Source organism: Arabidopsis lyrata (genome assembly GCF_000004255.2).
Source record: "Arabidopsis lyrata subsp. lyrata unplaced genomic scaffold ARALYscaffold_7, whole genome shotgun sequence".
NCBI lineage: Eukaryota > Viridiplantae > Streptophyta > Magnoliopsida > Brassicales > Brassicaceae > Arabidopsis > Arabidopsis lyrata.
The window spans coordinates 13,243,001-13,255,894 of NW_003302549.1; the positions used below are offsets into that span (position 1 = coordinate 13,243,001).

The 12,894-nt window shown below is 39.2% G+C and overlaps 1 protein-coding gene across 1 annotated transcript; it reads right to left on the minus strand.

Annotated features, from left to right (window-relative positions):
* Window positions 1–80: 80 nt before the first annotated feature.
* Window positions 81–11,258, minus strand: LOC9304294 (histone-lysine N-methyltransferase ATXR3). Its single transcript, XM_021019768.1, has 20 exons — window positions 10,947–11,258; window positions 8,321–10,800; window positions 8,107–8,163; window positions 6,565–7,701; window positions 5,968–6,338; window positions 5,354–5,887; window positions 5,158–5,258; window positions 3,749–4,796; window positions 3,589–3,660; window positions 3,324–3,434; window positions 3,143–3,243; window positions 2,710–2,809; window positions 2,494–2,589; window positions 2,117–2,284; window positions 1,905–2,030; window positions 1,693–1,746; window positions 1,322–1,569; window positions 1,130–1,238; window positions 745–1,047; window positions 81–656 (listed from the first exon to the last, which is right to left on the minus strand). The coding sequence occupies exons 2-20, from the start codon at window positions 10,659–10,661 to the stop codon at window positions 480–482; spliced, it is 7,254 nt and encodes a 2,417-aa protein (XP_020875427.1). The 5' UTR covers window positions 10,662–10,800; window positions 10,947–11,258; the 3' UTR covers window positions 81–479.
* Between the last annotated feature and the right edge of the window lie 1,636 nt (window positions 11,259–12,894).

Below are 12,894 nucleotides of genomic sequence, written 5' to 3' on the forward strand. Positions count from 1 at the left end.
GTTTTCAAGGAGGACAAGCTAATGAATTTGCTGATTGTATTAATTAATACTGTATTATTCTGTTGCTACCAGCAAAAAATAATATATTTCACTTTTTCTTTATCCTTCTTTTCTCTGTGCTAGGCTTTTCATAGATTAGGGAACAAGAAAGAACACATTAACTATTATTATTACTAAGGTAACAAAAAAAAAAAAAAAAAGAAGACAGAAGAGAAAACCTAGTCAAATGAATTCTCCTCTCTGAAAATTATGTGAGCCTAATCTAACCAGAATAACAATGGCCCTAAACCCAAAGTTATAACCAAGTTCCAAAATCACATATATGGCAAAGCTATACACAAGAATGAGGGGAAAGCTGAGGACCTTTGCAGTGAATGGTTGTTCTTGGATATGAGACTATTTATAGTAACTGTGTGTTGCCCCAACTGCTCGCTTTCCCAAAAGGGCAACCTGCTAAATATAATAAAGAAGATTTTTACCTAACTATCCCATGTCGCTTGGAAAACATGCCTTCTATTTCTTAGCCACTGCAACAGTTCTCTATCTAGTGACGAGTTATTAAGGACAGCATCGAACATCGGGCTTCCAAATACTCTTGGGGTGCTTTTGAACGTCCATATTTTATCCTTTGGCCACGGTCTTTGAGGTTGCTTAGACTGTACATATAGATAAATTAACCACGTCATGGACAGTGAAAAGACAGATGAAACACATTTCAGAAGTGCGTTAAAGAAACAAATTTACCATCTGTGAAACCATAGTTTTCACTGTCTTTGGGCCATATACACGATGCTTCGATGGTTTCTGGGCCTTTGCATAGAAGGAAGCAACATCGGGTAAAGACAAGCAACCTCTGGTTGCTTTCACCAATGTAAGATCTGGATCAGTATTTGTCTGGTTATACCAGTAAATTAGCTGCCCGAGACAATAGTTCTCGCCATAAGTCTTCCGGTACTCCTTTATACTCTCACCTAACTTGTCAGCATACTTAGCCCCCAAATCTAACGGACTAATGTGTACGGGAGAAGAGATAAAGGACTGGTATTCCTGTAACATATCAAGACCCATCTCTCAGAAGAAGTTCAACAAGATATATTATTTCCTACTCAAATTATACGAAACAACTTACCCGAACTTTGAAAAAGCACTTTGTATAGGCATATATGTGAATTAAATCAGCTGCAGCATCATTCCGACATTTGTATGTACATGGGAGATCTCGGATCTCATCTCTCAACCTTCATGGGGAAACATTTTTCGATATGAGCGTACTGTTTCATAAGAGCGTTTCAAGCATAAGCAATATGATAGGTGTACTCACCAAAGTAACGATCTCTGAAGTTCCTTTAAAACATCAGCAGATCCAGATGGATCATGGCTATGAATCTTTGATCTGAGTTCATTAAGAATGCCTTCTTCAAGGTGCGGTGACAGGCTCTGAACAAGCTCATCAACTAAGGAGCCATCCCCGTTCCATACAAAAGAGACTGTTTCTTCAGGAGTAAGCCTCTCGAGCGGAGGAGGAGCGTTCTTTGGATCCCCAAACACATGTCTCATAACATATCGTACCTGTGTATAACACTAATCAGAGACTACCTTCATTTGGGAAAAACATTTTAAGATTGCACAAAAGGTGGGAAGGCAAAGCAAAGTAATACTATGTTTGAATTTATGAAGAGCGATTGTAGTCACCTTGTCAAGTGTAACAGCCAAATTCTGAAGCCTCTGATTGTAGACACCCTCCGCCTGTGACGTTAAAGTTACAGATACAATGAGCATATAAGAGTTGGAGAAAAAAGGCAAACCCCCTTTCACTACACCCCAAAGCTAACACCCAGTTCCGAGGCACAGAGATACAAGCGATTGAAAGAACCCGCAGAAGGTTAAGAAGAGTATAGTCTCACCTGAACCTCAGCATCACTTTTCTCAACATCAAGGTGTATATCTGAAAAGTATTTTCTCTTTTCTTCTAGATTATGCTTAAGAATTTCCTCGGGTAGCTTTGTTCTCTCGAAATTGATGAACCGCACCTTAATGTACAAGAAACTTTCGGTTAGAAGTTGCAATTCCATCATTAGTCATGTGACAAACTAACATAAAATGATTCAAGACTAACCAGACGAGCAGAATACGCAATCACCCAATCTGGCAACCCGCCAAGCAAACAACTTCCCAGTCCAGCTCTTCCCAACTCAAGATAATCTTCTTCTGAAACTGAATTCAGTATACAAGCTTCCAGCATCAGTCTGTGTCGTTCCAGCAGACCATGCCAATCCTTCAACACCTGTTACAAATATCGTTCAGAAAATTAAATCAACATTCAGTAGACAGAAGAAAAGATTTTTTAAACTTTAGTACAAAGGAACTATTAGTGAACAAGCGCATACAACAAACATATAGCCATTTAAACTCCATTAACAGAAACAGTATCAATACTCTCATGTATCTTTGACACCAGAAATATAATCATATATTTGTTAACAGCACTAGTACCTTCTGAAATGCACCTTCCCCAGTGAGATTCAAGTAGCTGCCGCGACATACTTGGCTACCACACAAGCAAACAGATGCTTCATATTCTTCCTTACTCTGTCGCAGAAATATGTATCATTCTTTACACACTGGAGTGAAAACATAAAGACTAACCCAACGAAATAATACTTTCCTACGGTAGGAACTGCCTAAAAGAAGGGAGAGCGAAAAACAGACCTCAGTAACAGAATTATAATCGAAAGTTATCTCCTCGCCATATTCAATAGCACGTACTGAATATATGCCAATCTGGTAGTGTCCATCCACCGCAGTAACCCTGGACGCACCATATGAGAAGGGGGAAAATGAGTGAATTGTTTACAATTTATCAGATATGAAAACAGTCAAGCATTAGGGAGTTCTCCAGTCCACATTTTTAAAAATGTTATGTATACATAAGAAATATGTATGAGCAGAGAAGATACAATCATAAGCAATAGACAAATTTCTAAATAATCATTTAATATGTGTGTATTGATCTGAGCGTACTTAGGCTTATGCATGCATCATGTATGAAACAAAATATATAACAGCTGTCACTTGGTTCTGCTCTCTGAGTCCAAAATTCTGGAGGAAATGGATGATTGCAGAGGGGAAGAATTTCACTTACTTAGCTTCACAATTAGGTCGGCAAGAGTGACAAATTCGACTTGCGTAGTTAGCCTTGTGCATGGCATCAACAACGACTAGATCATATCCATCAGCGTCACCCTGCCGTGCAACATAAATAGTAAGAAAATGGTCTAAAATATTAAATACAAGCCCAAACATCAATCACATTTTCTCCATACCTTTGGTCTCTCAAGGTATATATTGTAGAACTCTGGTGCAGGATCAGTTTTGTTTTCCTGTAAGGAACGAATCCCATCTTGCTTCTCAAACCACTTCCATACAGGATAAACCTACAATATCCAAAACAAGTCAGAATCTATGTTCAGAGGTTTCCTTAAGAGAATGATTCAATATATAAGCACAGTGCGCCTAGTGAACTTCAGAAAATGTTTCTGCTGCAGCTGAGTAACTGACAAACATACAACAGCAAAGCTACGGACCCACCTCTCCAAGAAATTCAACAACAAAATCTTCTTCTCCAAAACCACCTTCTTTGTTGCACACAACACCAAGGCCCTACTTGGACAAAAAAGCAGCAACAAAGCAGATTAACAAACAAATCCTAAATAAACTGATGGATTATTAAGGAATAACAAAGCTATACCTTCCGATAAGAAACATATTTATCATCAGAACGACTTTCTATTTCCTTTAAGACGACTTGACACATCTTCAGTGTTCTTATATCACACTCTTCACGAGCACTCTCTTTGAGCTCTTCAATCACAGGCCTTAAAGGGAATACCATAGGGGTGTTTCCAGATCCAGTGAACAGCCGAACTTGCCTGTTCAGGGTACGTAAGACTACATCTTCTATAAATGAATGTTTATCCTGTAGTGACCAGTCCAATTCTCCGGGCATTGAATCAAGTAAGAGGTTATGGGTGTAAGGATCGATTCCATAAACCTCTTGCTCTAAAACCTCATCGCCAAGAAGCTTTCTTGGTTTAAACTCCTTTACTTCAGGGAGTTCCATATCTAACTCTTCAATACCATTTCTTTGTGCATTAAGCTTCTCACCATAGTCCTCTGGCAAAGAAACCCGCATCTTTCGTTGTACTTCCTCCTCATCCGCGACAATTGCATACTTTTCAATCACTTCATATTTCCTAGTGACTGGTGGCACAAGACTAGCTTTGGTCATACGCGCACCCCATTCACGCTCTTCTGTCACAGAATCGAAGGACTCGTCTGCTGTGAAGTATCTTTCAGTGCGTAAGTCCTGTGATCGACCTTCTGAACGGATGTCTGATTCACTTTCTGAAGCCGAAGCTGAGCTATAGTTGTCACTCTTGCCATTGTCAGAGAGTTCAGAAGATGTTTCACTTCCCGAACTAAAGGATTTACGATTCAGTTTAGACAAACGCCTTTTGATTTCTCGGTCAGATGCATACTCTCCATAGTCAGAAGCACCATTTACACCAAATGTGTCACTAGTCCTGCTCATATACTTCTTTTCAGTTACTGTTTTACTCAACTTCTTGTTGTACTTAGAGGCTGATGAGAGCCCTGAGCCATCTTGCCATGACTTCATTAGTTCATCTCTCCCATATGAAGACGTAACCATAGAGACCTCCTCCAAGCGTGTGGCCAGTTGAATAAACATCGCGATGATTCGGTTCATGTCTTTCGAGCCCCCTCTATTCCTCCCCCTTGATACATAAGATAGAGTCAGAAGCAAAATTACAAAACCAGTAGTACAGAAAATGAAAAATTAAATTTTACCTTTTTTACAATAGATTACCTCCTACTTAACAACTAGGAGTCAATGAAAGCAATCATTCAACGGCAAGGCATAAAAATTAGATATAAGCAATCCTACAGCCTAACAAACGGAGGGCAAGAAAACGAATATTGACTTGAGTTTCCTAATTATAACCCATAACCCAGAACGGACATCAGCAGTCATTCAGCATATTGCTTATCCATAATTTGCAAGAAAAAAGATCGAATTATTGGCATAATCATCATGTACTAAAAGAAGCCACTCAGACAGAAAAAAAGAAATCATACTTAATTGCTTCCCTGCACATCCGGCTGATATCCTCCTTGACAGATCTCAAACCATGACTAACGTAGTAACCATTTTTCATTTTTTCCTCGATCTGAGAAACCTGATATCCAAAATACGTTAGGATTAAATTTTTAGCAGGTGATAATGAAAAGATAGCAGACATAATATTCAGCAAACAAAAGTACCAGAAAGCACCTTCAATGCAAAGAAGTCAAAAGTATTCTGCTTCATGATGCCCCGAAGACTTAAAGCAAGGAATTCCTCCACTCGCTTATACCCATGTTCTGACTTTTTAATTGCCCATCGCCTGATACGAGCATCTCTGGATAGTATGGCCGATGATTTCCTTGCATCGTACAATTTTGAGCGTTTGTATAAGCTTCTTCGGAACAACTGATTGGCTGAGTCTCGCTTTTCTACTCGATCGAAGTAATCCTTAAGGTTACCAAAATCATCTGTATCACCCCCTACACCCTTAGACTTAGAACCATCTGTAGCCTGTTTCAGACTCCTTATCCTAGAATGTAGTTCACCTGATCGAGTATTCTGGCATCTGAGCCAACTTACATTTTTATAGTTCACTGACAAATCTCCAAACTGGGAGCAGCCTGTGATGTCTACAGAAGATATACGGGGAAATATATGAAGAATTTCCTCAAGCATGCTGGCAGTCACGTTTGTACAACCAACCAGAATTATAGAGTCTATCTTCTCCTTGTTGTAAGTGTTCTGCAAGAGAATGTCATGTCAAATCAATGAAAATACTAATATAGCTCATATACTGTAAACGGAAAGCATAGGGTGTTCACCATGATACTCCTGAGCCTAGAATCTGTGCAGTTGGGACCCAATGAAGATAAGTCAACTTGTCTTGAAATTTCTTTGTATGAATTAATAGTGGCCTTCCAATGTCTACAAGTCATGGAAGCAAATGCAAGTGATTTTACATCATATCTCAACAAATGAAACACCCGTGCTAATGCATGGCCATCCAACAGACCCCAGTAAATCCCCACGGTGCCAGCAGATCCACTTCCTTCGATCTGGAAGGTAGCGTCCCCACATAAATCCTCAAATGTCAACTCATCCTTCTGAAACATCTGTGTATCTTCCATTTCAGAATCTTCTCCACTTTCACCAGCCATCAAGCGAGCTCTTTTCGTAAAGCAAGAATCCAATTCTGATGTTTATGAACCAAAAGCAAAACAGAGGAGTGAAAAATGTTATAAGAAAAATTTAAGATGCACGAATTGAATTGAACATAGGTAAAACCAGAAGGAATGAAGAAAAGAAGGAGACAACCACCCAAGTTCAGAAACCAATAAGTTAAAGGAAACTGAACCAAAAACAATTACTAGTTAATAGGAGGGATGTGACCACGTTTAAAATCTTGTAGTTATGCATACCTGAAGATTGGTACATGTACTTTTCACTCTCTTTCTTAGGCTGTCTTGCATGGATCCAAGAGTCTAAAACATCATTTATGGCAGCAGAAAAATCCCGACTCTTGAATGTTTTCATAACCAATTGATGGAGTTTCCCACGGAAATAACCAAGAAACTGAGGGTGCACACCATGGAACGAGTTTAGACTTGTGTCCATTTCAGAACGCTTCAAATCTTGAGTCTCTGAGACAACAAGGTCTTGACAATCTGAAGGCAGAGCTGGGTTTTTTCCCCGAAGCTTGGCAATGGTTTCAGGAGAATTTGTGATAGAAGTGACAGGGACCCAGATTTTGTCAGATTTCCTAAAGACACTGCTGTGGCTCTTTATGAAACCTTTCTCCACCAATATCTGGAGCTCCGAAAATGGCAGAGGTCCTTGTTCTTGCCCAGCCCCATCCGTGTAGAACCAATCACCTATATGCAATTGCAAATCATCGACTGTACACAGACGATCCCTAGGAGTGTTTACAGATGCGTCAGTTCTCAAAAGTCCATGCGAATCTTGACCATTGGATGCTGTTGATTGGGAATGACTTTCGACTGATTCCCTCTTGGAATCACTAGATGCAGGGGATGGACGAGCAGGCCTTGAAGGGCACCTCTCCTTACCACGAACTTTTGCTCGAGGATCAGGAACTGGTGGAACTTGGTCATTAACAACCAAAGAGTTCAGCCTAACTACGGACAGCAAATTAGCTTTTACTCCCCTCGCCTGATTTCTCTCATCTACACCAGAAAAAGCCCACAGGGGAAGTTCAAGCCTAGAGCTACTGAGAGGATAATACATGTCATCCTTGTGATGCCACCGAGGATCCTCATAACCAGATTTCTGCATCAGGCATAATGGGAAACCATCATTCAGAACAATTTTCTTTTTGTAATATCTATCTTGAGAAGCTTCATCTTGTCTTATCCAATCCCCGCCTTTGCAAGACCAACGACCTGAAAACCAGCTGCCTATCTCATCGCTTTCGGAACCATAAACATCGTCTGACTTAAATTCTTCGATCGCCCTTTTGATGGGCTCGGAACATCCCAACAACTCCTCATCCTTCAGATCCCATTGATTCGCCTCTTTATAGTGACGCCAGGTGATACCTGCAAATCCCAGAGTAGAACTTCTAAATACAGTCAAGCAAAAAATGCAGCAATGCAAGAAGCTATGGGTATTCAAAGTTTATGTCATCTAAATGAATGTCCATGCTCATGCACAAACCATCATATGGCAAGTAGGCTATTCTATTACATCTTTAACAAACATCAAACACTTCCCGATACTTTTCATGCCAAATGCCCATATTTGCACGACTTCAAACACTACAAACGATCTAATATAAATATAAACATATATAACAAGTAGATATAAACATTAGTTTCGTTCCGTTTTCTGCTTCGGGGAGAATTTGGTATAGTTGGGAGCGCAAACTGCCAGAAAAGAATAGAAACAAATAGATAAAAATCATATCATGCTACAAAAGTGCAAATGGTGCCAACGAAACATACCTTCAGATGTCACACATCTTCGGGTCTCTTTAAACTCAACTGTAACATTCAGAGCTTCTGCAAAGTGATGAAAATAAGCTTATCTTAGGGCATAGAAGCGTCGGGATGAAATCAGCTAATATATTAAGAAAAATGCTCTAGATATGTGCTAGCATTTTGGGCGGGAAAAGCATCAATTTTGTGGCCGGAAAGCAAATATATGTACATCTATTACCTCCAAGTGATTCAAATTCTCTGCCAGGAGCGATAGTATAACCCTCCAAGAGATTTGCAATCCTCTTATCAATCTGGAAATCTTCAAGATGCTCTACTAAAAATTCATTAGCATCTGGTATGGTCATTACGGACACTGATTCAGGCAAGGAATCTCCAGCCTCTTGCTCAATACAAACTGCTTCAGTAGTATCTGTAATGTCTTCTAATAAATTACCAGGAGCTTCAGGAGGATTGGCGAGCTGTGTCACTGCATCTGACACGACTGATGGAAAATTCATGTTGACCGCAGGAGATGTTGCATTTTCAATAGTGACCCACCTATTATTATCTGAATGTTTTATCATATGATCGGAGAAAAGAATGCCTTGCTCCATAAGAGCTTTGAGTTCGGATAACCTTGCAGGCCCATGTTCTGTGCCATAATAATCAAGATAAAACCACTTCCCCAAGGATGAATCAGCCGCCATAGGCTCGTGAGGCGGTGTGTCACAAATGTCCATATCTACCTCCATTGATGGCAACTCTTCTGGTGGGGCTTCACCAACTTGCACAGGCTCTTTTCCCGTTGCACACGGAATTGGAATCTTGGATGAATCACAGACGGAATTTTTCTCAACCACCAGATTATTGTTGTACAAAATGTTTTTACCTTGCAATTCTTTGCTTGATGAGGTTGACTCTTTTCCATTAGAATCCTTATATCTGTGCTTATTCTCAAGCTCCGTACCAGTCTGACTATCCCTCCTCTCCCTAACTCCACTTTTCCTGCTTATTTCCCGGTGCCCATTGCGCCTGTTACGATCGTTCTGGGTATCTTCCATATAGTTAGGAATAGAGTCCCTGCGATCACTAGGCCTAGAGCGATCATGAGGTGACCACTCAGAGTAACTTGGACTTCTTCTATAGTCATGGTGACGGCTGCGGTCACGAGGAGACCTTTTACGAGCATGTGAAGACTTCTCAAAGATGTATGGTGATCTCTCCCGAGCATATGGACTTCTATCCCTATTTTCATGGTACCTAGACCGGTCATGTGGGGACCAGTCAGATCGTGCAGGGCTGTGTCCATGTTTGTCTGAAAAAGCCTTGGCAGGGAAAGATGCGTCTTGATGCTTTCTATGATACTTTTCCAGAGATGAATTTTTCGATGAGTATGAATCTCTGTACAGTCTCTCAGCAGAATGCTGTGAATAGTGATCTGAGTGAAGAGAGCGGGAACAATCATCTGAAAGTTTTCTACATTTAGAACTCCCATAATCCCCATAATCAGCATAGGAGTGTTTGCGCTCAACGCTATCTGGCTCAGCTCCATGTCGCTTCAATCTGTTCACAGTAGAAGAGTACTCCTTAACAAAATTACTGGGATTGTTGTATTCATTCTTATGTAAATTTTCCTCTATAACAATTTTAGAACTGATCCTCGTGGTCCTGTCATGCCCACTTCTGAACTCCCTCTGGTGGTAGATATCCTCATTCGCAAACCTTCCACCGGGTGGGGTACGTTCATATTCATATTCATATTTCCACGTTTTCTCTCTGTCAACTCCATTCCTACGAGATCTGATATAACTATGATCATCTTTTACTGCATCCATTTTTTGCCATCTGTCTGGGATGAATTCCCCCTTTTCAATTTCATCACCAGAATCTCTCCATGACCTGAATTCTCTGTCTTCTTTACCTCCTTTCCAGTTCTTATCTGCGGAAAAATCCCTTCTCTCCACATTCCCTTTATGATACTTGAGATAACTGAACTCACCCTTGGTAGGTTCATCTTTCTTCCAACTCTCCCCAACAATCTCGCCCTTTTCGATCTCACTCTTCTGCAATGACTTTACTGGCGAGATTTCACCGTTCTCCAAATCCCCAGGAGGTTTTAACGTACCTAATTCACCCTCTTCCACTTCATCCTTAAACCCAGAATCTCCACCGTTTTCGACTTCTTTATCCCCACTAGTTCCTCCTTTAACTTCACTCTTCTTATTCTGCTCCTCCTGCTCTTTCAACTGCAACTGTGATTCTGCAGGGAGTTGCACTACCTGGGATGGTGGCTGATCTTTCAGCTGCTCCTCCGCTTGTTTCTGCGGCTGCTTAGGTCTCCTCTTAACAACTTTACGAATTACCTTAACAATCCTCTTCTTCTTAACTGGCTGAGACGCTGAAGGTTTATTATCAGCTGGCTGAGACTCCGGAACCTTACTTGAGATAGATGTGTGACCATTGTCCGTAGTACCAACACTCTTGCTTTCATTGCCTCCACAAAGAGTCGTCTTCTCCACAATTGGAAGCTTTTCCATGATATTCAGTAGAGGCATGCATGCGACACCCCCATCGCTCATGGAAACCCAATCCAATTTTCTCTTTTACCCAAACTTCCCTAATTCTCCCCTTTCCCAGGGAAATCAATACTCATACTTTTTTTGCTTCAGAATCCCCACCGCCGCCGCTTTGGTCACACGCCGGACTAAATACAACAACCTGAAACACCGAAAAACACAAAACTAAATGTAGGGTTTTCTTCACACAACGAAGGAGAAAATCTGAAAACCCTACAAGACCCAAATTGATGAAATTAAAAGAGACGAAGAGACGCGAAAACAAACGAATTGAAGAAGAAATTATACCGAGGAAGATAACGAAAACCTAAAGAAACGGATCAAAGAAACCCTAGAATGGAGCTAATAGAGATATGAATGAACGTGAGAAGAAGGGAAATTTCTCGAGAACGAAGAGGAATAGATCGAGGTCAAAAGAAGACAAATCGAGAAGAAGAAAAAAACCCTAGAAAGCTCTCTCTCACTAAATCTCTCTCTATCTCAATCTTATTCCGTTTCGCCGGGAAATATCTGTGTCGCCGTGTGTATTCTTTCTCTCTGCGACCTTCGCTTCTCGCTTCTGTATCGTTTGTGTTCTCTCTCTCTTTCTCCGTTAATGTTTTTTTTCCTCAAAGAAGAAGCCGTCGTGTTAATATTTTTTTTTCTTGTAGATTTTATTTTGCTTACTGGAAATTATTTTCTCATACTTTTTTTCTGATTTTCTGACCTTATTAATTTAATTGAGATTATGATACCTCTAATAAATAGGAAAAGAATTGTATTACATGACAAAAGGTGGAAACTATTTAAATTCCTACCTTTATAATGTAGATTTATACTTGTTTTATAATTTATAAATTTGTATACTTTGATAATGTTTTGAAATTATTAAATTTAAGGTTATCTGGTAAAGTTACAATTTAAAGAAAAAATTAATTTGCAGACTAGAAAATTTAGAAAAAAGTGAGGAGTTAACAATTTTGTGGGCAAAAGATTGAATTGCTCTTTCATGGTGGATATTTTATCGATTTATAATAATTTACATTTAGAGTGATGAATATAAGTTTGTAAACTAATACAAGACCACAACTATAAGGATAAAAATCTTATTGAAAAATTACTACTCTAAATAAAATTTAAAAATACTTGTTCACAAAAGAAGAAAAAAAACTTAAGAAATTTCTTGTTATTGTAATTTAAAAGATATATAGTATGTAAATAATCAATAAAATAAATTGTAGTGAACAAATTATCGATGGACCTAAAAAAAGATCTACGGGAAAATGAAAAAACTTTCGATTATTTGAAAATGGGAGAGAATCTCAATGAAAGAAATGTCTTTTTTTTTTTTATAGAAAATATATGTACCGGACTTGTATACTAGGTAGATTGTAAGATTCCATTCGATTGATTGAATCCTAGCACTTAAGTATCATCTCTTACTTTATTATCATTTGTGACACTTAAGTGATAGTCGATGGTCAATAGTAAAAAAAAGGTCCTAAAATAAGGCCAGTTCTACTTCTAGCCATTGGTACCACCAAACTACCAATGAAATTTCATTTGGCGCTCAAGATATACGCTTCGAGCGGTAACATTTTCACTGTTCCGTTAATAAACAGACAATCTTAGAGCATCATTATCGGCAAACTCTTAGCCAAATCTTAGGCAAAATAATGATTAAATTTAATGTTTTAACTCCATTTATACTAAGGAACGTTCCTTAGTTAAGGAACAAAATTTACCTTAAGAGACGTCCACGTGGCGTAATTTGTATGGTTATTTTTCTTTCTGTTTCTCTCTCTCTCTCATTTTGCGAAAACGGAGAAATCGCGATGATTTCTGGAAATCGACTCACATCGACAATTTTTGTTTCCTTCTTTGTTTCATCGTCTCTCTTTTTTTTTTCGATCTTCAACGCATCCAAGAAATCGATTTTCAATCGCCCAAATCGGAGAGTTCACCAAATCAGAGAGTTTGGTTCAAGGATGCTCCAATCTATTTCCCATGATATGAATCTCTCTGTTTTTCATTTGTATATCGTGTTGAATTCGATCTGTTTTCATTTTTTCAGTTCCTTTTAGCCGAGATTGATGAGTGGAATTGAAACCGTCAAATTTCGAAATTGGATTTTGTTTGATCTTGTCAATTGGAATTAATTGAGTCTGGTGGTTAACGATAGATTTGGGTGATGGCTTGTGTTTGAACGATATCCTTTTCTTGCCAATAGAAATCTCAATCTGTGTTGATTTGAATG

Bases quoted from the DNA above. Each gene is read 5' to 3' on its own strand.
- LOC9304294 (XM_021019768.1), bottom strand. From the start codon at position 10,661: ATGAGCGATGGGGGTGTCGCATGCATGCCTCTACTGAATATCATGGAA. The intron at 5,259-5,353 runs GTGCTTTCTGGT...TTTGGATATCAG, and splicing joins TTGACTTCTTTGCATTGAAG to GTTTCTCAGATCGAGGAAAA. The intron at 1,570-1,692 runs GTGACTACAATC...TGTTATACACAG, and splicing joins TGGCTGTTACACTTGACAAG to GTACGATATGTTATGAGACA.